At 37.0% G+C, this 18,032-nt stretch overlaps 1 protein-coding gene and 1 long non-coding RNA gene across 5 annotated transcripts in view; one reads left to right on the top strand and one right to left on the bottom strand.

Annotated features, from left to right (window-relative positions):
- Positions 1-77: 77 nt before the first annotated feature.
- On the top strand, positions 78-17,225 carry LOC130928765 (uncharacterized). Its single transcript, XR_009066738.1, has 4 exons — positions 78-212; positions 9,218-9,285; positions 12,657-12,772; positions 16,789-17,225. It is a non-coding gene; the product is annotated as an uncharacterized LOC130928765 (long non-coding RNA).
- LOC130928764 (ninjurin-2-like) overlaps positions 8,276-18,032 on the bottom strand; it is a 54,093-nt gene continuing 44,336 nt past the window's right edge. Inside the window, exons 2-4 of one of the 4 annotated variants that reach the window (XM_057855508.1) lie at positions 16,917-17,053; positions 16,773-16,852; positions 8,276-9,394 (exon numbers count right to left, since the gene is read on the bottom strand). In XM_057855508.1, coding sequence (XP_057711491.1) covers positions 9,231-9,394; positions 16,773-16,852; positions 16,917-17,053 — 381 coding nt within the window. In that variant the 3' untranslated portion in view covers positions 8,276-9,230. Of the gene's footprint in view, positions 9,395-9,432; positions 13,210-15,879; positions 16,622-16,772; positions 16,853-16,916; positions 17,054-18,032 lie in introns of those variants that run through there. The other 3 variants (XM_057855507.1, XM_057855506.1, XM_057855509.1) reach the window with 3 other exon arrangements.

Genomic DNA, 18,032 nt, shown 5'->3' with positions numbered 1-18,032 from the left:
CCCCACTGCGCGCGTCAGTGGCTCTCGTGACGTCATGTTATAAGAGCGCGTTCCCGCCTCGTAGACACGCCTCTCATCACAGCTAGCATCACAGTGTGAGACAGCTACATTCTGCCTGATGGTTTTCTTTTAATTTTACAAACAATTCAGCCTCTCACAACGTGAAGTCATCGAATCACACTCCACTTATTATTTTGAAGCTTCAAACTAAGGTAATGTAACTGCACGGACACTTAGGCTGAGTCCAGGGGTCGGCAACCCAAACTGTTGAAAGAGCCATATTAAGCCAAAATTAAAAAAAAAAAAAAATTCCTGGAGCTGCAGAAAATTAAAAGCCTTATATAAGCATTATAATGAAGGCAACACATGTTTTATGTATCTACAGTCCCTGACAAAAGTATTGTCGCTTATCCATTTTGTAGAAACAATTGCTAATAACTAGGGCTGTCAAACGATTAAAATGTTTAATCGAGTTAATTACAGCTTAAAAATTAATTATTCGTAATTAATTCAATTCAAACCATCTACAAAATATGCCATATTTTTCTGTAAATTATTGTTAGAATTAGGTTTGTTCCGATCATGTTTTTTTGCTCCCGATCTGATCCCGATCGTTTTAGTTTGAGTATCTGCCGATCCCGATATTTCCCGATCTGATTGCTTTTTTTTGCTCCCGATTCAATTCCACTCATTCCCGATAATTTTTCCCGATCATATACATTTTGGCAATGCATTAAGAAAAAAATGAATAAAACTCGGACGAATATATACATTCAACATACAGTACATAAGTACTGTATTTGTTTATTATGACAATAAATCCTCAAGACGGCATTTACATTATTAACATTCTTTCTGTGAGAGGGATCCACAGATAGAAAGACTTGTGACTTTGTATATTGTGACTAAATATTGCCATTAGTGTTGCACCGATACCATTTTTTTGGCCCGATACAGATACCTGGCTGTGCAGTATCGGCCGATACCGATACCATTCCGATACCACTCTGTTAGCAAAAAAAAAATATATATATATATATATATATATATATATATATATATATATATATATACATAGATAGATAGATAGATAGATAGATAGATAGATAGATAGATAGATAGATAGATAGATAGATAGATATACACGTCATTAAGAAAAGTTTAGGGCAAGTGCCTATTTTTGGTTATAAAAAAAAAAAAAAAACATATATATATGTATGTATGTATATATGTACGTACAAGGGATGCAAAGATACAGTTAAGTCATGGTTCAGTACGATTTTCGATACAATTCAATACATTTAATTCTCTGAAACGGAAACTACAACTACTACTACGACTACTAACAACTACAATTGTTATTTATTTATTTATTTATTTATTTTTATTTGCTAACAAGCAAAAATAACAGTGCCATCATATAAACAAGCATTTTAGTGCATAATATTTATGTGCTTACTTTCTACTGATCTGAAGATATTTTGTATAAAAGTGCTGAGAACAATCTTTACTGTTTATAAAGTGGGGCACACAGTTGATTGCTGCAGCTCTTTTAGCAGCTATATTTACCATATAAGCAAAACATCTTATTTGTGGTCCGAATCCATCTGTAACATGTACTGAATTAACAGTATTTGCAGCATTATCTATAGTCACTGGTATGGATTGATTTGGCCTGCTTAACTTCCATTCAGTCATGGCGGTTTCTAATTCATCAATGTATATGGCTCACGCAGCTAATGGCATGGGATCTAATGTAGGACATCTAGGTTGCTATTTGATGATATCTAGTGTGTGCGCACGAGAGTTAGCATGGGATCTAACATAGGACATCTAGGTTGCTATGTGATGATATCTAGTGTGCGCGCTGCGCCGCTTGAGTGTTTTCTGTCCACAGAAGTCACTTCTGCTCATTACTGCACGACACATATGACAATCAACTTTCATAAACGGGACGAGTTTGAAGTATGGTGCTCTTAATTTGCCACTCATTGTTCATCATGAAACCATGAGTTTGTTTAGTCTCCAACGGTTTTAAACTTGTTGATTCCATCAGCGTTATAATAACAGGCGTTAGCTTACGCATGCTAATAGTTTGTGAATGCCATGTTAGATGAGCAGCGTAACATCGCTGGTATGCGTTGTAGTTAACTTCCTTAAAATTGAAGACGGAGGAGTTAATTTCGTTTAGTAATTTTGAGACAGACATACATATGTCATGCATCGGGATTTGGGAAGTTATCTTCCGTGGGGAGGACAGTACATTTGCGTTCATGTGATGCCAGTAGATGGTATCGGCGCCCTAAATGTTGGTACTCGTCGATACCGATACCACCAATTCGGGCCGGATCGGCGCCCCCTGCCGATACTGGTATCGGTATCGGTGCAACTTTAATTGCCATCGAGTGTATTTGTTGAGCTTTCAGTAAATGATACTGTAGCCATGCCCAAATGCATGATGGGAAGTGGAACCATGACTGTTCGTAGTGCTACCAATTGATATATCTTCTCTGCGTTGGGAAATAACATAAGGTGTTAAGAAAAAGATCAATTGCTACCTTGCTTCCCCACATTGCTTCCCATGATATTTCTAATTGTAGGGAGAAGGATTGTAAGGCTTTAGTCAATTAAAAAAAGGCACCAAAGGCTGCCAAAATTCACTCTACTCGTTTTACGCTGCCTTTTATCTCTCTATATATGTAAAACGGCGCCATTACAGATTGAGCGAGACAATGCGTGAGTGGGTCGTGCAGTGCATGCATTAATTGCGTTAAATATTTTAACGTGATACTTTTTTTTTTTTAAATTAATCACCGCCGTTATCGGGATAAATTTGATAAACCCACCTTAAGCCTAAACTAAAGACTGGATGAGTGTAACATATTATATCTGTAACGTTGAATACAATTAGAAAACGATTTAATTAAAAATATATATATAAATATTTAAAAAAGGCATGGCCGATATTTTTTTGCCGATTCCGATACTTTGAAAATGACTTGATCGGACCCGATCGATAAGACACAAGACGGATATATACGTTCAACATACGGTACAAAATAAAATACCTGAGTGTTTCTTCAACCTATACAGAATTGCACTTTCATTTTAAAATGAATTAAAATACCTGAGCTTAGCATCAAATGGTATAAAAATAAATAAATAAATAAAGGAGGATCTAAGTACAACAAGAGAATAACTGGCTAAATTACATAGCAAAAGTCCGCTACCTTAAATGCTGCAAAATGCTAAAGTTATTTTTATTATTTTTTTTGTACAATGCTTTTAATAAATCGTTCAAACACATATTTCCAGAAAAAATGGCTAAATATAGCTCTAAATTAAATGACATATGCATTAAAAAAATTAGCTCAAACAAAAACTTTCCTTATGTTGGCCTTAACAGGGAGCAGCTGGATTCAGTCATGTCTTATTCACTGTTGCCACTAGAGGGTAGTGTATGAAGCCAAATCAATAAAACCAAACGCAAACACTTTTAAAATAAACCACTACAACTAGGGCTGTCAAACGATTCAAATTTTTAATCGAGTTAATTACAGCTTAAAAATGAATCAATCATAATTAATCGCAATTCAAACCCTCTATAAAATATGCCATATTTTTCTGTAAATTATTGTTGAAATGGAAAGAGAAGACACAAGACGGATATATACATTCAACATACGGTACATACTTTAAGTACTGTATTTGTTTATTATAACAATGAATCAACAAGATGGCATTAACATGATTAACATTCTGTTAAAGCGATACATGGATAGAAAGACTTGTAGTTCTTAAAAGATAAATGTTAGTACAAGTTATAGAAGTTTCATATTAAAACCCCTCTTAATGTTTTCGTTTTAATAACATTTGTAAAATTTTTATCAAAAAATAAAGTAGTAGCTCGCCATTGTTGATGTCAATAATTACACAATGCTCACCCATAAAATCAGTCGCACCCAAGCGCCAGCAGAGGGCGAAAAAACACCACAAAACACAAGCAACAAGTGGTCATTACACTGTGCTGTCATTTTAATCTGTTTGAGCGGGGCATGAGCGTTAAATGCGTCAAATATTTTAACGTGATTAATTCAAAAAATTAATTACCGCTCATTAACCCGATAATTTTGACAGCCCTCCTAATAACCTGACTTTTAATAATTCATTTGGTTTCAGAAATGGCTCATATGAAAGCTAACACCCCCCCAAATGATGTTGAATGTACAAAAATATATTTGTTCCACTGAAAAATATTTATCATTTAATGAGGACAAAGGTCAAATTTTGGCAAGACAAAAGTTTTGTCGCCTACAGAAAGTAGTGTGAAAATTCAACAAAAGATGTACTTCAAATACAAAAATATGTTAATATTTTGTATGACTTCCATGGGCTTAATATTTTGTATGACTTCCATGTGCTTGAAGGACTGTATCCATGCGGTTTGGCAAGGATTCATACAATTTATTGATGAAGTCATCAGGAACATAAAAAAAAACAGTCTTGCATGCCTCCCAGAGTTCATCAACATTCTTGGGTTTCATCTTCCATGCTTCCTCTTTCATCCTACCCCAGACATGCTCAATGATGTTCATGTCTGGTGACTGGGCTGGCCAGTCCTGGAGGATCTTGATCTTCTTTGCACTGCTTACTTAAGTAAAAGTCAAAGTGCACACTTTGAAAGGCAGAAAAGAAACACAAATATGCCATTCTTTTATATACTCAATGAACAGGTGATACAAATTTATGGGAAATCACAATAGGAAAACTACTATTTTGAGAAAATGGTATTACTGAAGTAATAAAAAATTTAAAAAGTAAGCAGAAAAATAAACACTCAGTGAGATACAGTGGGGCATATAAGTATTTAGTCAACCACTAACTGTGCAAGTTCTCGTACTTGAAAATATTAAAGAGGCCTGTAATTGTCAACATGGGTAAACCTCAACCATGAGAGAATGTTGAAAAAAAAAAACACAAAATCACATTGTTTCATTTTTAAAGAATTTATTTGCAAATCATGGTGGAAAATAAGTATTTGGTCAATACCAAAAGTTCATCTCATTACTTTGTTATGTACCCTTTGTCGGCAATAACGAAGGCCAAACGTTTTCTGTGACTCTTCACAAGCTTTTCACACACTGTTGCTGGTATTTTGGCCCATTCCTCCATGCAGATCTCCTCTAGAGCAGTGATGCTTAGGGGCTGTCATTGGGAAACATGGACTTTCAACTCCCTCCTCACTCCGTGGCGTCAAAATGATTACAAGAACGGTGAGCAAAAATCCCAGAACCACACGGGGGGACCTAGTGAATGACCTACAGAGAGCTGGGACCACAGTAACAAAGGCTACTATCAGTAACACAATGCGCTGCCAGGGACTCAAATCCTGCACTGCCTGACGTGTCCCCCTGCTGAAGAAAGTACACGTCCAGGCCCGTCTGCGGTTCGCTAGAGAGCATTTGGATGATCCAGAAGAGCACTGAGAGAATGTGTTATGATCAGATGAAACCAAAATAGAACTTCTTGGTAGAAACACAGGTTCTCGTATTTGGAGGAAAAATAGTACTGAATTGCACCATACCCACTGTGAAGCATGGGGGTGAAAACATCATGCTTTAGGGGCTGTTTTTCTGCAAAGGGACCAGGACGACTGATCTGTGTAAAGGAAAGAATGAATGGGGCCATGTATCGAGAGATTTTGAGTGGAAATCTCCTTCCATCAGCAAGGGCATTGAAGATGTGACGTGGCTGGGTCTTTCAGCATGGCAATGATCCCAAACACACAGCCAGGGCAACAAAGGAGTGGCTTCATAAGAACCATTTCAAGGTCCAGAAGTGGCCTAGCCAGTCTCCAGATCTCAACCCCATAGAAAATCTGTGGAGGGAGTTGAAAGTCCGTGTTGCCCAACGACAGCCCCAAAACATCATTGCTCTAGAGGAGATCTGCATAGAGGAATGGGCCAAAATACCAGCAACAGTGTGTGAAAAGCTTGTGAAGAGTTACAGGAAACGTTTGGCCTCCGTTATTGCCAACAAAGGGTACATAACAAAGTATTGAGATGAACTTTTGGTATTGACCAAATACTTATTTTCCACCATGATTTGCAAATAAATTCTTTAAAAATCAAACAATGTGATTTTCTGGGGTTTTTTTTCCACATTCTGTCTCTCATGGCTGAGGTTTACCCATGTTGACAATTACAGGCCTCTCTAATATTTTCAAGTGGGAGAACTTGCACAATTAGTAGTTGACTAAATACTTATTTGCCTCACTGTACCTGGAAAATCTACTGCTACACAATGAAGTATTTGTATTTGTGCCTCCCAGTTAATGCAAACTTTAATCATTTTCATGAGCTCATCTCTTACCTCCATGAAGTTGACACCCCATCAGATGCAAATTTATTTAAAAAAAAAAAAAAAAAAAAGTCATTCGTTTGCGCTGCTATCATTTTTGAGATATTAACAATTCGTTTATAGGTCAATCTAAAGTCAACCATTTTGCTTAAAAACTGTCAATCGTTTGTGCTACTTTTGTGCTGGTTTGTGCTGTAAAAATTCTCGTTTTTGCTGCTAACGTTTTATAGGTATATTGATATAAATTTCAAATGAGGACGTGAATCGTAGCCATCACTCAAAATGAATATCTCAATATGTACTGCAAACCAGCATAAATGTAGCACAAATGATTGACACCCATTTTTAGCCATTTTTAATTGAAATGGGGGGCCGGTTGACCTAAGACTGACCTATAAAAGAACTGTTAATATCTCAAAAACGATAGCAGCACAAACTAACATTTTTTCAGCACAAACGAATGACATCTGATGGGGGTGCCAACGTCACGGAGGTTTATCTCTCTACCAAACTGTTCCACATCAAAGAAATCTTTCGAACTTTGACACCCACTGACCTTATAAACACTCACACATACTGTAGAGACAAACACACAGTGTCCCAGTTCCCTGGGCGCCAGTCAGTCAGACAGCTGCAGTATATATAGTCTGCTGGCTAAAGTTCGCCACGGACTGAAAGATTTGCACTCGGAGCTCCCTTCTACATTGCAATGCTTTCGGCCGACATTTGGGAACGCAACAAATCCTGATTATTAATTGTTCTATAGTGGTATGAAAAAGTATCTGAACCCTTGAAATTTCTCACATTTCTGATAAAAATCACCATCAAATGTGATCTGATTGTCAAAATCACACAGATGAAAATACAGTGTCTGTTTTAACTAAAACCAGCTGAAGGAGATAGCACCTTTTCTCGTATTTACTGTTTGTATTACTCTAACACACTTAATGTAATGAATCAGGGAATAGTATTGTTTCTCGTATTTACTGTTTGACTGTTAACGCGCCCAGTATAAAATAAATAGCGCTTCTACCATAAGATAAACAAGCAGAATATATGGCATAAGAGATACATGACGCTTTCTCATCACGGAAGCCCAACGTGTGCGTCATGCAACTGACTGAGCAAACTTGACGCTGACAAGCCTACGTCTGCAATACCAACTTTCGCAATCAGTTCTCCCGGACAGTCCGAAACAAATGGCGGGGCGCCCTGTCCCAACACAAGGGACACCGGAGAACGCCCGATATCTAACTGATAACACGACTGACAAGAGCCCCTTTGACGTTGATGTGGCAAAATCGACAACCCTCATTGCCCTAACAACAGTAAGTCCCGAATCCTCCTGTCCAATCCACAAACAGACAATAAATTTAAACTACGCCCAAACACACCGTTCTTCCTGCCCACGGCCAACACAGAAAGAGCCTTCAAAAGTCTCAATGTTTAACTAAGCATTGTCATTTTTCTCAGGAACCTTTTGTTGACGTGTGATAGGGTGACCTTGCCTCCCCGCCTGAGTCTGTTTCTGTTTCGCCTGGCTGTTTGATCACTGTCGACATGAATACATTTTCATCTTGTGCTTTGAAGCCTTTTTCCAGCTTTCAAAATGGAGTCAGTACAAAGGGTTAAGACTAAGGTGAACGTGCAAAGTCTGGCCTTTTGGCCAGGATGTTGGTGTCCCGCCGACCCGGGTCGTTGGAGCTGCGCCAGCACGGGTCCGGCGGTTTGACTGGCGCGATTCCGGCAGGCTGGCTAAAAGGTCCGATTCCTTCACAACCAAACATATATAGGTTATCATATTTTATTGAGGATAGCATGCAAACAATGACAGAAGGGGGAAAATAAGTAAGTAAACCCTCTACTTAAGTAGACTTACGGAGCAATTGAAAATAATTTTTTTCCCGACCATTTTATGTCAGGTGTGCGCCCAATCATTGATGAGTGGTTCAAAGCTGCCCTGCCCACTATAAAACACACACCTAGTGAAAAATGTCTTAATGAGAAGCATTGTCTGATGTGCATCATGGCTCGGTCAAAAGAGCTGTCTGAAGACCTGCGATCAAGGATTGTTGATTTGTATAAAATATAAACTATTTGGGACTGTTTTGCTGCCTCAAAGCCTGGACAACGTGCGATCATTAATGGAAGAATGAATTCAAAAGTTTATCAGGATGTTTTGCAGGAAAACCCGAGGCCGTCTGTCAGACAGTCGAAGCTAAAAAGAGGATGGATGCTGTCAACTTCAACTTCAGAATCGTTTCAGAAGACCAAAATACACGCTCTGGAGTGGCCAAATCAAAGTCCAGACTTGAACCCCATTGAGATGCTGTGGCATGACCTAAAGGCAGCAATTCATGCCAGACATCCCAGGAATCTGATTGAACTACAGCAGTTTTGTAGAGAAGAATGGGCAAAGATTAGTCTTGATCGATGTGCCAGACTGATCTGCAGCTATTTGAAGTTTGGGGGGGGGGCACAAAATATTAAATGTGATGGTTCACTTACTTATTTTTCCCCCCATCTGTCATTGTTTGCATACTGTCCTCATTAAAATATGAAAACCAATAAATGTTTGGGTGGTTTTAGTTAAAGCAGGCACTGTTTTTTCATCTGTGTGATTTTGACAAAGATCAGATCACATTTGAAGGTGATTTTAAACAGAAATGTGAGAAATTCCAAAATGTTCAGGTACTTTTTCATACCACTGATTCTGAAAATGTCATACGACTTTAGGTTATTTTAACAGTATGAGTAAATTGACTTGTTTTCACTTGACTAAAAAAATAAGTATTTTACTGCTACTATTGTTAGTGATGACAATACTGCCACCCACATTTCCTTTTATCTCTTGTAGGTCGGTGGGAATATCAGTGAATGCGCATCATCAGCCAAGGGAAGTGTCCGGTGCGCTGGATGCCAAAGGTACTGATGAATAAGTTGAGAACTGTGGTGATGAACACTATGATGGTGGTTACATTGTTCAAGTAGTCCAGGCGACTTTGAAGGCTGGAAGTATTCACATTCCTGCGCCCTGTGACACACACGTACAAAAAAAGCAGAAAGAACCTGTCTGTTTTATCAGTTTATTGATCGCCTTTACCAATAAATCAGGCTTAAAAAACACATTTGCAAAAGGCCGAAATGCACCAAATAGAACACATTCACAATTAGTACTGTATAGTAGTGCTGCAACGATTAACCGATTAACTCGAGTAATTCGATTAGAAAAAAGCTTCGAATCAAATTTTGCTACTTTGAGGATTCGTTTAGTTAGAGTGCCGTTGTAATTAGGGCTATCAAAATTATCGCGTTAACGGGCGTTAATTAATTTTTCTAATTAATCACGTTAAAATATTTCACGCAATTAACGCATATGCCCCGCTCAAACAGGTTAAAATGACACCACAGTGTAATGTGCACTTGTTACTTGTGTTTTTGGGCGTTTTGTCGCCCTCTGCTGGGACTTGGGTGCGACTGAGGGTTTCAGCACTATGAACGAGCATTGTGTAATTATTGACATCAACAATGGCGAGCTACTAGTTTATTTTTGATTGAAATTTTTACAAATTTTGTTAAAACGAAAACATTAAGAGGGATTTTAATATAAAATTTCTATAACTTGTACTAACATTTATCTTTTAAGAACTACAAGTTATTCATTCCATGGATCGCTTTAATTGAATGTTAATAATGTTAATGACGTCTTGTTGCTTTATTGTTATAATAAACAAATTCAGTACTTATGTACCGTATGTTGAATGTATATATCCGTTTTGTCTTATCTTTCCGTTCCAACAATAATTTACAGAAAAATATGGCATATTTTATAGAGGTTTTGAATTGCGATTAATTACGATTAATTAGTTTTTAAGCTGTAATTAACGCGATTAAAAATTTTAATCGTTTGACAGCCCTAGTTGTAATGGTTTATTTTGAAAGTGTTTGCGTTTGGTTTTATTGACTTGGCTTGATATGATACACTACCCTCTAGTGGCAACAGTAAATAAGACATGACTTTGAATCCAGCTGCTCCCTGTTAAGGCCAACATAAGGAAAGTTTTTGTTTGAGCTAATGTTTTTTAATGCATTTGTAATTTAGTTTATAGCTATATTTAGCCATTTTTTTGTGGAAATATGTGTTTGAACGATTTATTAAAAGCATTGTACAAAAAAAATAAAAATAAATTTAGCATTTTGCAGCAGCATTTAAGCTAGCGGACTTTTGCTATGTAATTTAGCCAGTTATTCTCTTGTTGTACTTAGATCCTCCTTTATTTAGTTATTTTTATACCGTTTGATGCTAAGCTCAGGTATTTTAATTCATTTTAAAATGAAGTGCAATTCTGCATAGTTTGAAGAAACACTCAGGTATTTTATTTTATATTCGCATTCAGTGCTCTTCTGAAAATACAATTTTAGCAAGCCTTTGTTTTACATCTCTCAGTATTTATTTTGCAACACATTATATGTTCCTAATTCGATTACCCGATTAGTCAAACTAACTAGTTGATAGATTAATCAACTATTAAAATAATTGATAGCTGCAGCTCTGCTATATCGTGAAAATGCACTATTAAAATGATCTGGCTGAAGATTAGCATGTGTTATATCCTGATTACACTTGAGCACATCATGTATGAAGTCATAGACTTCATAATGATATTGGCAGGTCAGATTCGACCTTCACTGCGCCACGGCTTCAAGTAGGGAGCCATCCCAAAATCCACTTCTCTTATTCGCAGTAGGTTACAGCGACACATGCAGCGATCCAACGCTGGTTTTATGTTGAAAAAGTACGAAAGCTGTACCGCATAGAAACAGTAAGGATTGTCTCAGGAGTGATTTGTTCGAGGATTCAAGGTAATTATTATATATTTTGTTTTGTCACAAGAATTTTCAACGTAAAAAGTTCTTTGTTGCAAGGGTGCCCTCACATTGTCTAAGAGACTAGCATCATTCGTGGACATATTTACGTAATGTACGTTTTGTTTGTTGAGTCACAGACTAGCATTGTACTTCGACATATTTACGTAAAATAATTGCTAACTGCACTTATTTTTTTTTTTTTTTTTTTGCTTTTAACCAAAAATCAAGACTGTTTTACGTCCATATCTATAAAGAATTCAGGGATTTAAGCCATTTATTTCCAAGAATTTTCACCGGAAAAGCTCTGTTTACATATGGCGGCCGCCATACTGACTGACAGACTAGCATTGTACTTGGACATATTTACGTAAAATAAACGCTAACTACACTTTTTTTTTTTTTTTTGCTTTTAACCAAGAATTGAGACTGTTTTATGTCCATATCTATGAAGAACTCAGGGATTCAAGCATTTATTCACAATAATTTTAGCCAGAAAAGCTCTGTTTACGTCAGGCGGCCGCTAGCCTCATTCGCTAACAGAGTCGCATTGTACTCAGACATATATATGTCAAATAACACTAACGGCACGGTTTCTTTCTTTTAACCGAGAATCGAGACTGTTTTACGCCCATATCTATAAAGAATTCAGGGATTTAAGTATTTATTCACAAGAATTTTGACCAGAAAAGCTCTGTTTACATATGGCAGCCGCAACATTGACTGACAGACTTGCATTGTACTTTGACATGTTTACGTCAAATGAATGCTAACTGTGCGTTTTTTTGCTTTTAAACAAGAATCAAGGCTGTTTTACGTCCATATCTATAAAGAATTCGGGGATTTAAGCATTTTTTCACAAGAATTTTGACCGGAAAAGCTCTGTTTACATAAGGCGCTAGCTACATTTACTTACAAACTAGCATTGTACTTTGACATATTTACGTAAAATAAATGCTAACTGCACGTTTTTTGTTTTTTTTTTTGCTTTTAACCAAAAATCTAGACTGTTTTACGTCCATACCTATAAAGCATTCAGGGATTTAAGCATTTATTTACAAGAATTTTGACCAGAAAAGCTCTGTTTACATATGCCGGCCGCTACACTGACTGACAGACTAGCATCGTACTTAGACATATTTACGTAAAATGAATGCTAACTGCACGTTTTTTTGTTGCTTTTAACCAAAAATCGAGACTGTTTTATGTCCATTTCTATAAAATATTCAGGGATTTAAGCATTTATTCACAAGAATTTTTAACGAAGAAAAGATCTTTGTCTGTGATTCCACTCGGTCAGCTTTGACGGCCATGTCAACAATGCAGGCCCCCTATTCATCGGCCCCGTGTCCTGTCAATATCATTATGAAGTCTATGGTGAAGTTATTATGATTGTTAAATGTAATTTTTGCATCATGTGTCTTTTTCAGAAATGAAGCCGAGCAAGCAGCCAGCGGAAGAAGCCCGTCCTCTTAGACCCGAAGAAACTGATGAAGAAGTTGATCACGGCGGTGACGGCGATGACACCCGTCGCCACGTTGTTCAGGTAGTCCAGCCGTCTCTGATTGGACACCACGTTCAGGTCCCTGCGTGCTGCAATGCACACATGCAGGGACACGTTCATGTCTTCCGTGCGTACACGACCCATTGTGTTGCAGTCATAACTGTTAGAATGAAGCCTTGGATGTGAAAAGGATGTTCACACTGAGTAGTTGATTTTTCATGCAATGTGGGGTTCCCTCCTCTAATTTCAGTGCTGTGGCGTCCTCTGCTGCTATCTGCCAGAGTGCTTCCATTTTTAAAAACACGCATTAATAGTACAGAAACGCTGAAACATCCATCGCAGTAGGCAGCTGCGCTGGGTGCCGAAAGCGGACTTGACGATGTTGACGAGCAGGGTGAGGAAGATGATGCCCGTGGTCAGATTGTTCAGGAGGTTTAAGAGCCGCTGGTATGAGGGGAGCATGGTCAGCTCGACACGAGCTGGACACACACACATACACATGGTTGGTCTATTGGTCATAGTAAAATCAACGACACCGTAGCATTAGCAAGGGCGTAGGTTTGGTCTCAACATTGGTAGGGACGATATGGCATAACCTGCATGTACACGTTTTTTACTTTGGACGGGACATTCTTAATGATCAATGCAAAATAAATCTGGATTGACTTATACTAACTTTTATGTGTATTGGTTCAGCCTACACGGTTCAATTCAAACCTTTGTTTTAAAAAATTAGTAAAAGAAAAATTCTGAAAACTAGGCAAAACTTCTGGATTTTATGAGCAAATTTCTATTTCATTATTTGAACTAGGGCTGTCAAACGATTCAGATTTTTAATCGAGTTAATCACAGCTTAAAAATCAATTAATCATAATTAATCGCAATTCAAACCATCAATAAAATATGCCATATTTTTCTGTAAAGTATTGTTGGAATGGAAAGATAATACTCAAGACGGATATATACATTCAACATACTGTACGGTACATAAGTACTGTATTTGTTTATTATAACAATAAATCAACAAGATGGCATTAACATTCTGTTAAAGCGATCCATGGATAGAAAGACTTGTAGTTCTTAAAAGATAAATGTTAGTACAAGTTATAGAAATTTTATCTTAAACCCCTCTTAATGTTTTCGTTCTAAAAAAATTTATAAAATTTTCAATCAAAAAATAAACTAGTAGCTCGCCATTGTTGATGTCAATAATTACACAATGCTCATGGTGCTGAAACCCATAAAATCAGTTGCACCCAACCGCCAGCAGAGGGTGACAAAACACCAAAAAACACAAGTAACCAGTGGACATCACGCTGTGCTTTCATTTTAATCTGTCTGAGCGGGGCATGTGCGTTAATTGCGTCAAATATTTTAACGTGATTAATCAAAAAAATTAATTACCGCCCGTTAACGCGATAATTTTGACAGCCCTAATTTGAACATAAATTATTTTAACATACACAACAAATAGAAACTTGTTAATCATCTCTTCACTATCCAGGTATGCAAAAAAATAAACATTAGTCGTAAGGCAACTCCACATTGTCTAAATAAAGAAATTCAATATCACTGAAAAAACTTCTTTGTCAGGGAATAACAAAATAATAAATAATAAAAAAAAAGAAATGGAGCCGTCCTTCAGGTAAAAAAGTACTGCTTTTATCCACAAGCACAGCCAAACTCAACAAAAAAATTAAAGCTCCACTGGGCTGACCACGGAAATAAAATAAAAAGTCAAATGGGGGAAAAAGGGGTAAAACTCGGTTCACTACATTTCTCCCAGTTTAATTAACGTTAACAGTAGAAAACACATACAGGAGGAAACTTCTCTGTAAGCAGCTGCCTACTCAAGTTTTGCAGGTTAGCAAGTTCACACAGTTTAATGTTATGCTAACTCGGATGCAGGTTGGGTTTTCAGTAGCAAAATTAGTGGTGTGTTCCCCACTTCCACAAAATTGTTTTTTTAATTTCAAAGATTTTTTTTTCATGTTAGTGTCCCCCTGAAGTGGACCCATTCTTGGCTAGCTCTCCATTTGTTTTAAATAAAGGGACATGCACTCTGAAACCTCCGCGTTGCATTACCATAATGCAAACAATGATCCAAATGAGGGACAGCTAGCATGACTTTGTTGTTTCTGGTGTAGGCTGGACTGACCGCAGTAATTTTTCAGGTTAGCAAGTTCACACAGTTTAATGTCATGGTAACTCGGACTTAGTGGTGTTTTCCCCCACCTCCACAACATTGACATCTTTTTACATTTCTTACAGTGGCTACTGCTGGCTGAAAAAATAAAAAAACGTCTAATATCCCTAATATATAATGTCTGTGAGTGGGTGTTTGTGTGTTGGGGTCAAGTCGTCAGCCAATCAAATGTGCATTTAGGAGGAAAAAATGGACCGACACATTTAGCAAGTGAAAAGAGGTACATTTAAGTCTGAACATAATAAAAATAATTCACCTAATAATAGTGGGGTCAATTACAACAATTAAAACATATGGAAAGACAATCTAATGACCTATATAACGCAAATAAAGTTGCTTAAAAGTTGGTGGGGACAATTTGAGCATCCTGAAAAGTTGGTAGTGTTTTGTCCCTACCGTCCCTATGCAAACCTACGCCCTTGAGCATTAGTAATTAAAGATGCCCTGATCGATCGGGATGCCGATCGATCGGGTCCGATCACGTCATTTTCAAAGTATCGGAATCGGCAAAAAAATATCGGACATGCCTTTTTTTAATATATATATATATAATATATTTACTTATTTATTTATTTAAATCGTTTTCTAATTGTATTTAACGTTACAGACAAAATGTCTTACACTCATACAGAGTAGTTTTGGCTTAAAGTAGGGCTATCAAATTTATTGTGTTAACGGCGGTAATTAATTTTTTAAATTAATCACGTTAAATAATTAACGCATGCGCTGCACGACCCACTCACGCATTGTCGCGTTCAATAAATAATCAATAATAATTAATTAATCAATCAAATAATCAATAATCAATAATAAAGACGCCGTCTTACCTATAGATAGCGCTAAAAGGCAGCGTATAATGAGTAGAGAGAATTTTGACAGCCTTTGGAGCCTTACAATACCTCTCTCAGCAATTAGAAATAACGTGGGGAAGCAGGTAGTAGTTGATCATTTTCTTAACACCCTATGTTCTTTCCCAACGCAGAGAAGATATATCAATTGGTGCCCCTACGCACAGTCATGGTTGCGCTTCCCATCATGCATTTGGGCATAAGTTAAATGGCTGCAGTATCATTAACTGAAAGCTCAACAAGTACACTCGATGGCAATATTTACTCACAATATACAAAGTCACATTTATCCTTTAAGAATTACAAGTCTTTCTATCCGTGGATCCCTCTCACAGAAAGAATGTTAATCATGTAAATGCCATCTTGAGGATTTATTGTCATAATAAACAAATACAGTACTTATGTACTGTCTGTTGAATGTATATATTCGTCCGAGTTTTATTCAATTTTTTTTCTTAATGCATTGCCAAAATGTATATGATTGGGGAAAATTATCGGGAATGATTGGAATTGAATCGGGAGCTAAAAAAAAAAAAAGCAATCGGATCGGGAAGTATCGGGATCGGCAGATACTCAAACTAAAACGATCGGGATCGGATCGGGAGCAAAAAAACATGATCGGAACAACACTATTAGTAATGATTAGTGCAATTAGATTTGCCTCCAAACGGGTATCCCGGGGTTAAAAGTGCATCCTGGCAAAGAGGCCGGTGCGCTCCATGCCAAAGACAGAGATGAAGATGTTGGTAACGAAGACGAGGAAGATGACAATGGTGAGGCTGTTGTTGAGGCTGTCCAGGCGCTTGTGGTTGGCCTCGTCGTTGAGGTCTCGCCGAGCTACAGCAAGATGCAAAGATCTCTAAATACAATCACCATCAGTTAATCTTAGTTTATAAATATGCTTACCATTCACATCGTGTTAAAAGTGTCAGTGTTTTAGTATGTTAATATGAATTTGATCTAATATTTTCTATCAACGTTTTCTCACCAATGATAATGATTAGGATCCCGGCGACGATCTGAAGAATCAGTGAGAAGGAGATGAGCGTCAGCACGGCTGCGTAGTATCTGAGAAGGTAAGCACAAGTGTTTAGAAAGGAGCTGCTTTATTAGGAACGCCTTGAATCAATACCTGTATCCCGCGCCCTGCTCAATGACTGTCTTCATGTGTGTTATGTTGGCCAGGAAGAGAGCAATGTCCAGCATCCCCTCTGCTGCCGTCTTCTTGGTAGCGTAAAGGTTCATATTCAGGTTTGTCGAAGGACCAACCTAACATTTAAATAAGATAGAATGAAAAACATATAATCTGAAGAAGATAGCTGAGTGACCTGATAGTATTTGAGCCAAGTAGAGAAAAAAAAAGAGTTGAGTACAGTATCACTCAAGTTAAAGTGAGTTTTGAAGGAGCAGGAATGTCTGCAGAACAACCATAAGAGGGCAGTGTTGATTTTACAATAATTTAACCAGAAGAGGGCTGCATTGATCAAGGAAAAGTAGCATACAGTATATTCTTCTTTTTAACATTAATTATTTTTCCAGACTACAAAAACTGTTTGAATTCCCTTATCGTTAGTGTAAATCTACTATAATTTTTACTAATTTTGATTTCTTAAATTAAGAAAAAACAGCTAGGCTGAAAATAAGCTTAATAGACTTACTTCAAGCAATAAATTAACATATTTAATATTTAAAAAATGCTTTAAAGACTCATTTTAAGTAACATTTTGTGTATAATAAGCAAAAATATTTTATTCTAAGCAGCACGTTAAGGAAATTTAAAAAATCATATCAAGCAACAAATCAACTGTATTCAATCTTTTTTTTTTTTTTTTTAAATTAAAAAAAAAAAGAACATCAAACCCTCACTCTATGCAACTTGTTGCAAGCAACAAAAAAACTAAACTAATTCTAAGCAAAAAAATCAAGGAAATTAAACTTTAAAATAGCATAAATCCAAAGGTATAGGTTTGCATACGGTAGGGACATAACGCTACCAAATTATCAGGATGCTGAAATTGTCCTTTTAAGCACTTTTAACTTTTAAGCAACCTTATTTGCATTATATAGAGAATTCAGTTAGATAGGTAACTTAGGCTAGGTTCATACTACAGGTCTTAATGCACGAATCCGATTTTTTCTCGTTTTTTTCCGACTCCAGTCAGGCATTAACTTGACGGTCTGAACGGGACAAGTCGCATAGAAGTGGACCATTTCAAATCCGATCTGAGTCACTCTCGTATGTTGTTCA

The sequence above is a fragment of the Corythoichthys intestinalis genome, chromosome 13 (assembly GCF_030265065.1).
Source record: "Corythoichthys intestinalis isolate RoL2023-P3 chromosome 13, ASM3026506v1, whole genome shotgun sequence".
Taxonomy (NCBI): Eukaryota; Metazoa; Chordata; class Actinopteri; order Syngnathiformes; family Syngnathidae; genus Corythoichthys; species Corythoichthys intestinalis.
This window is presented reverse-complemented; position numbering and strand designations above follow the sequence as displayed.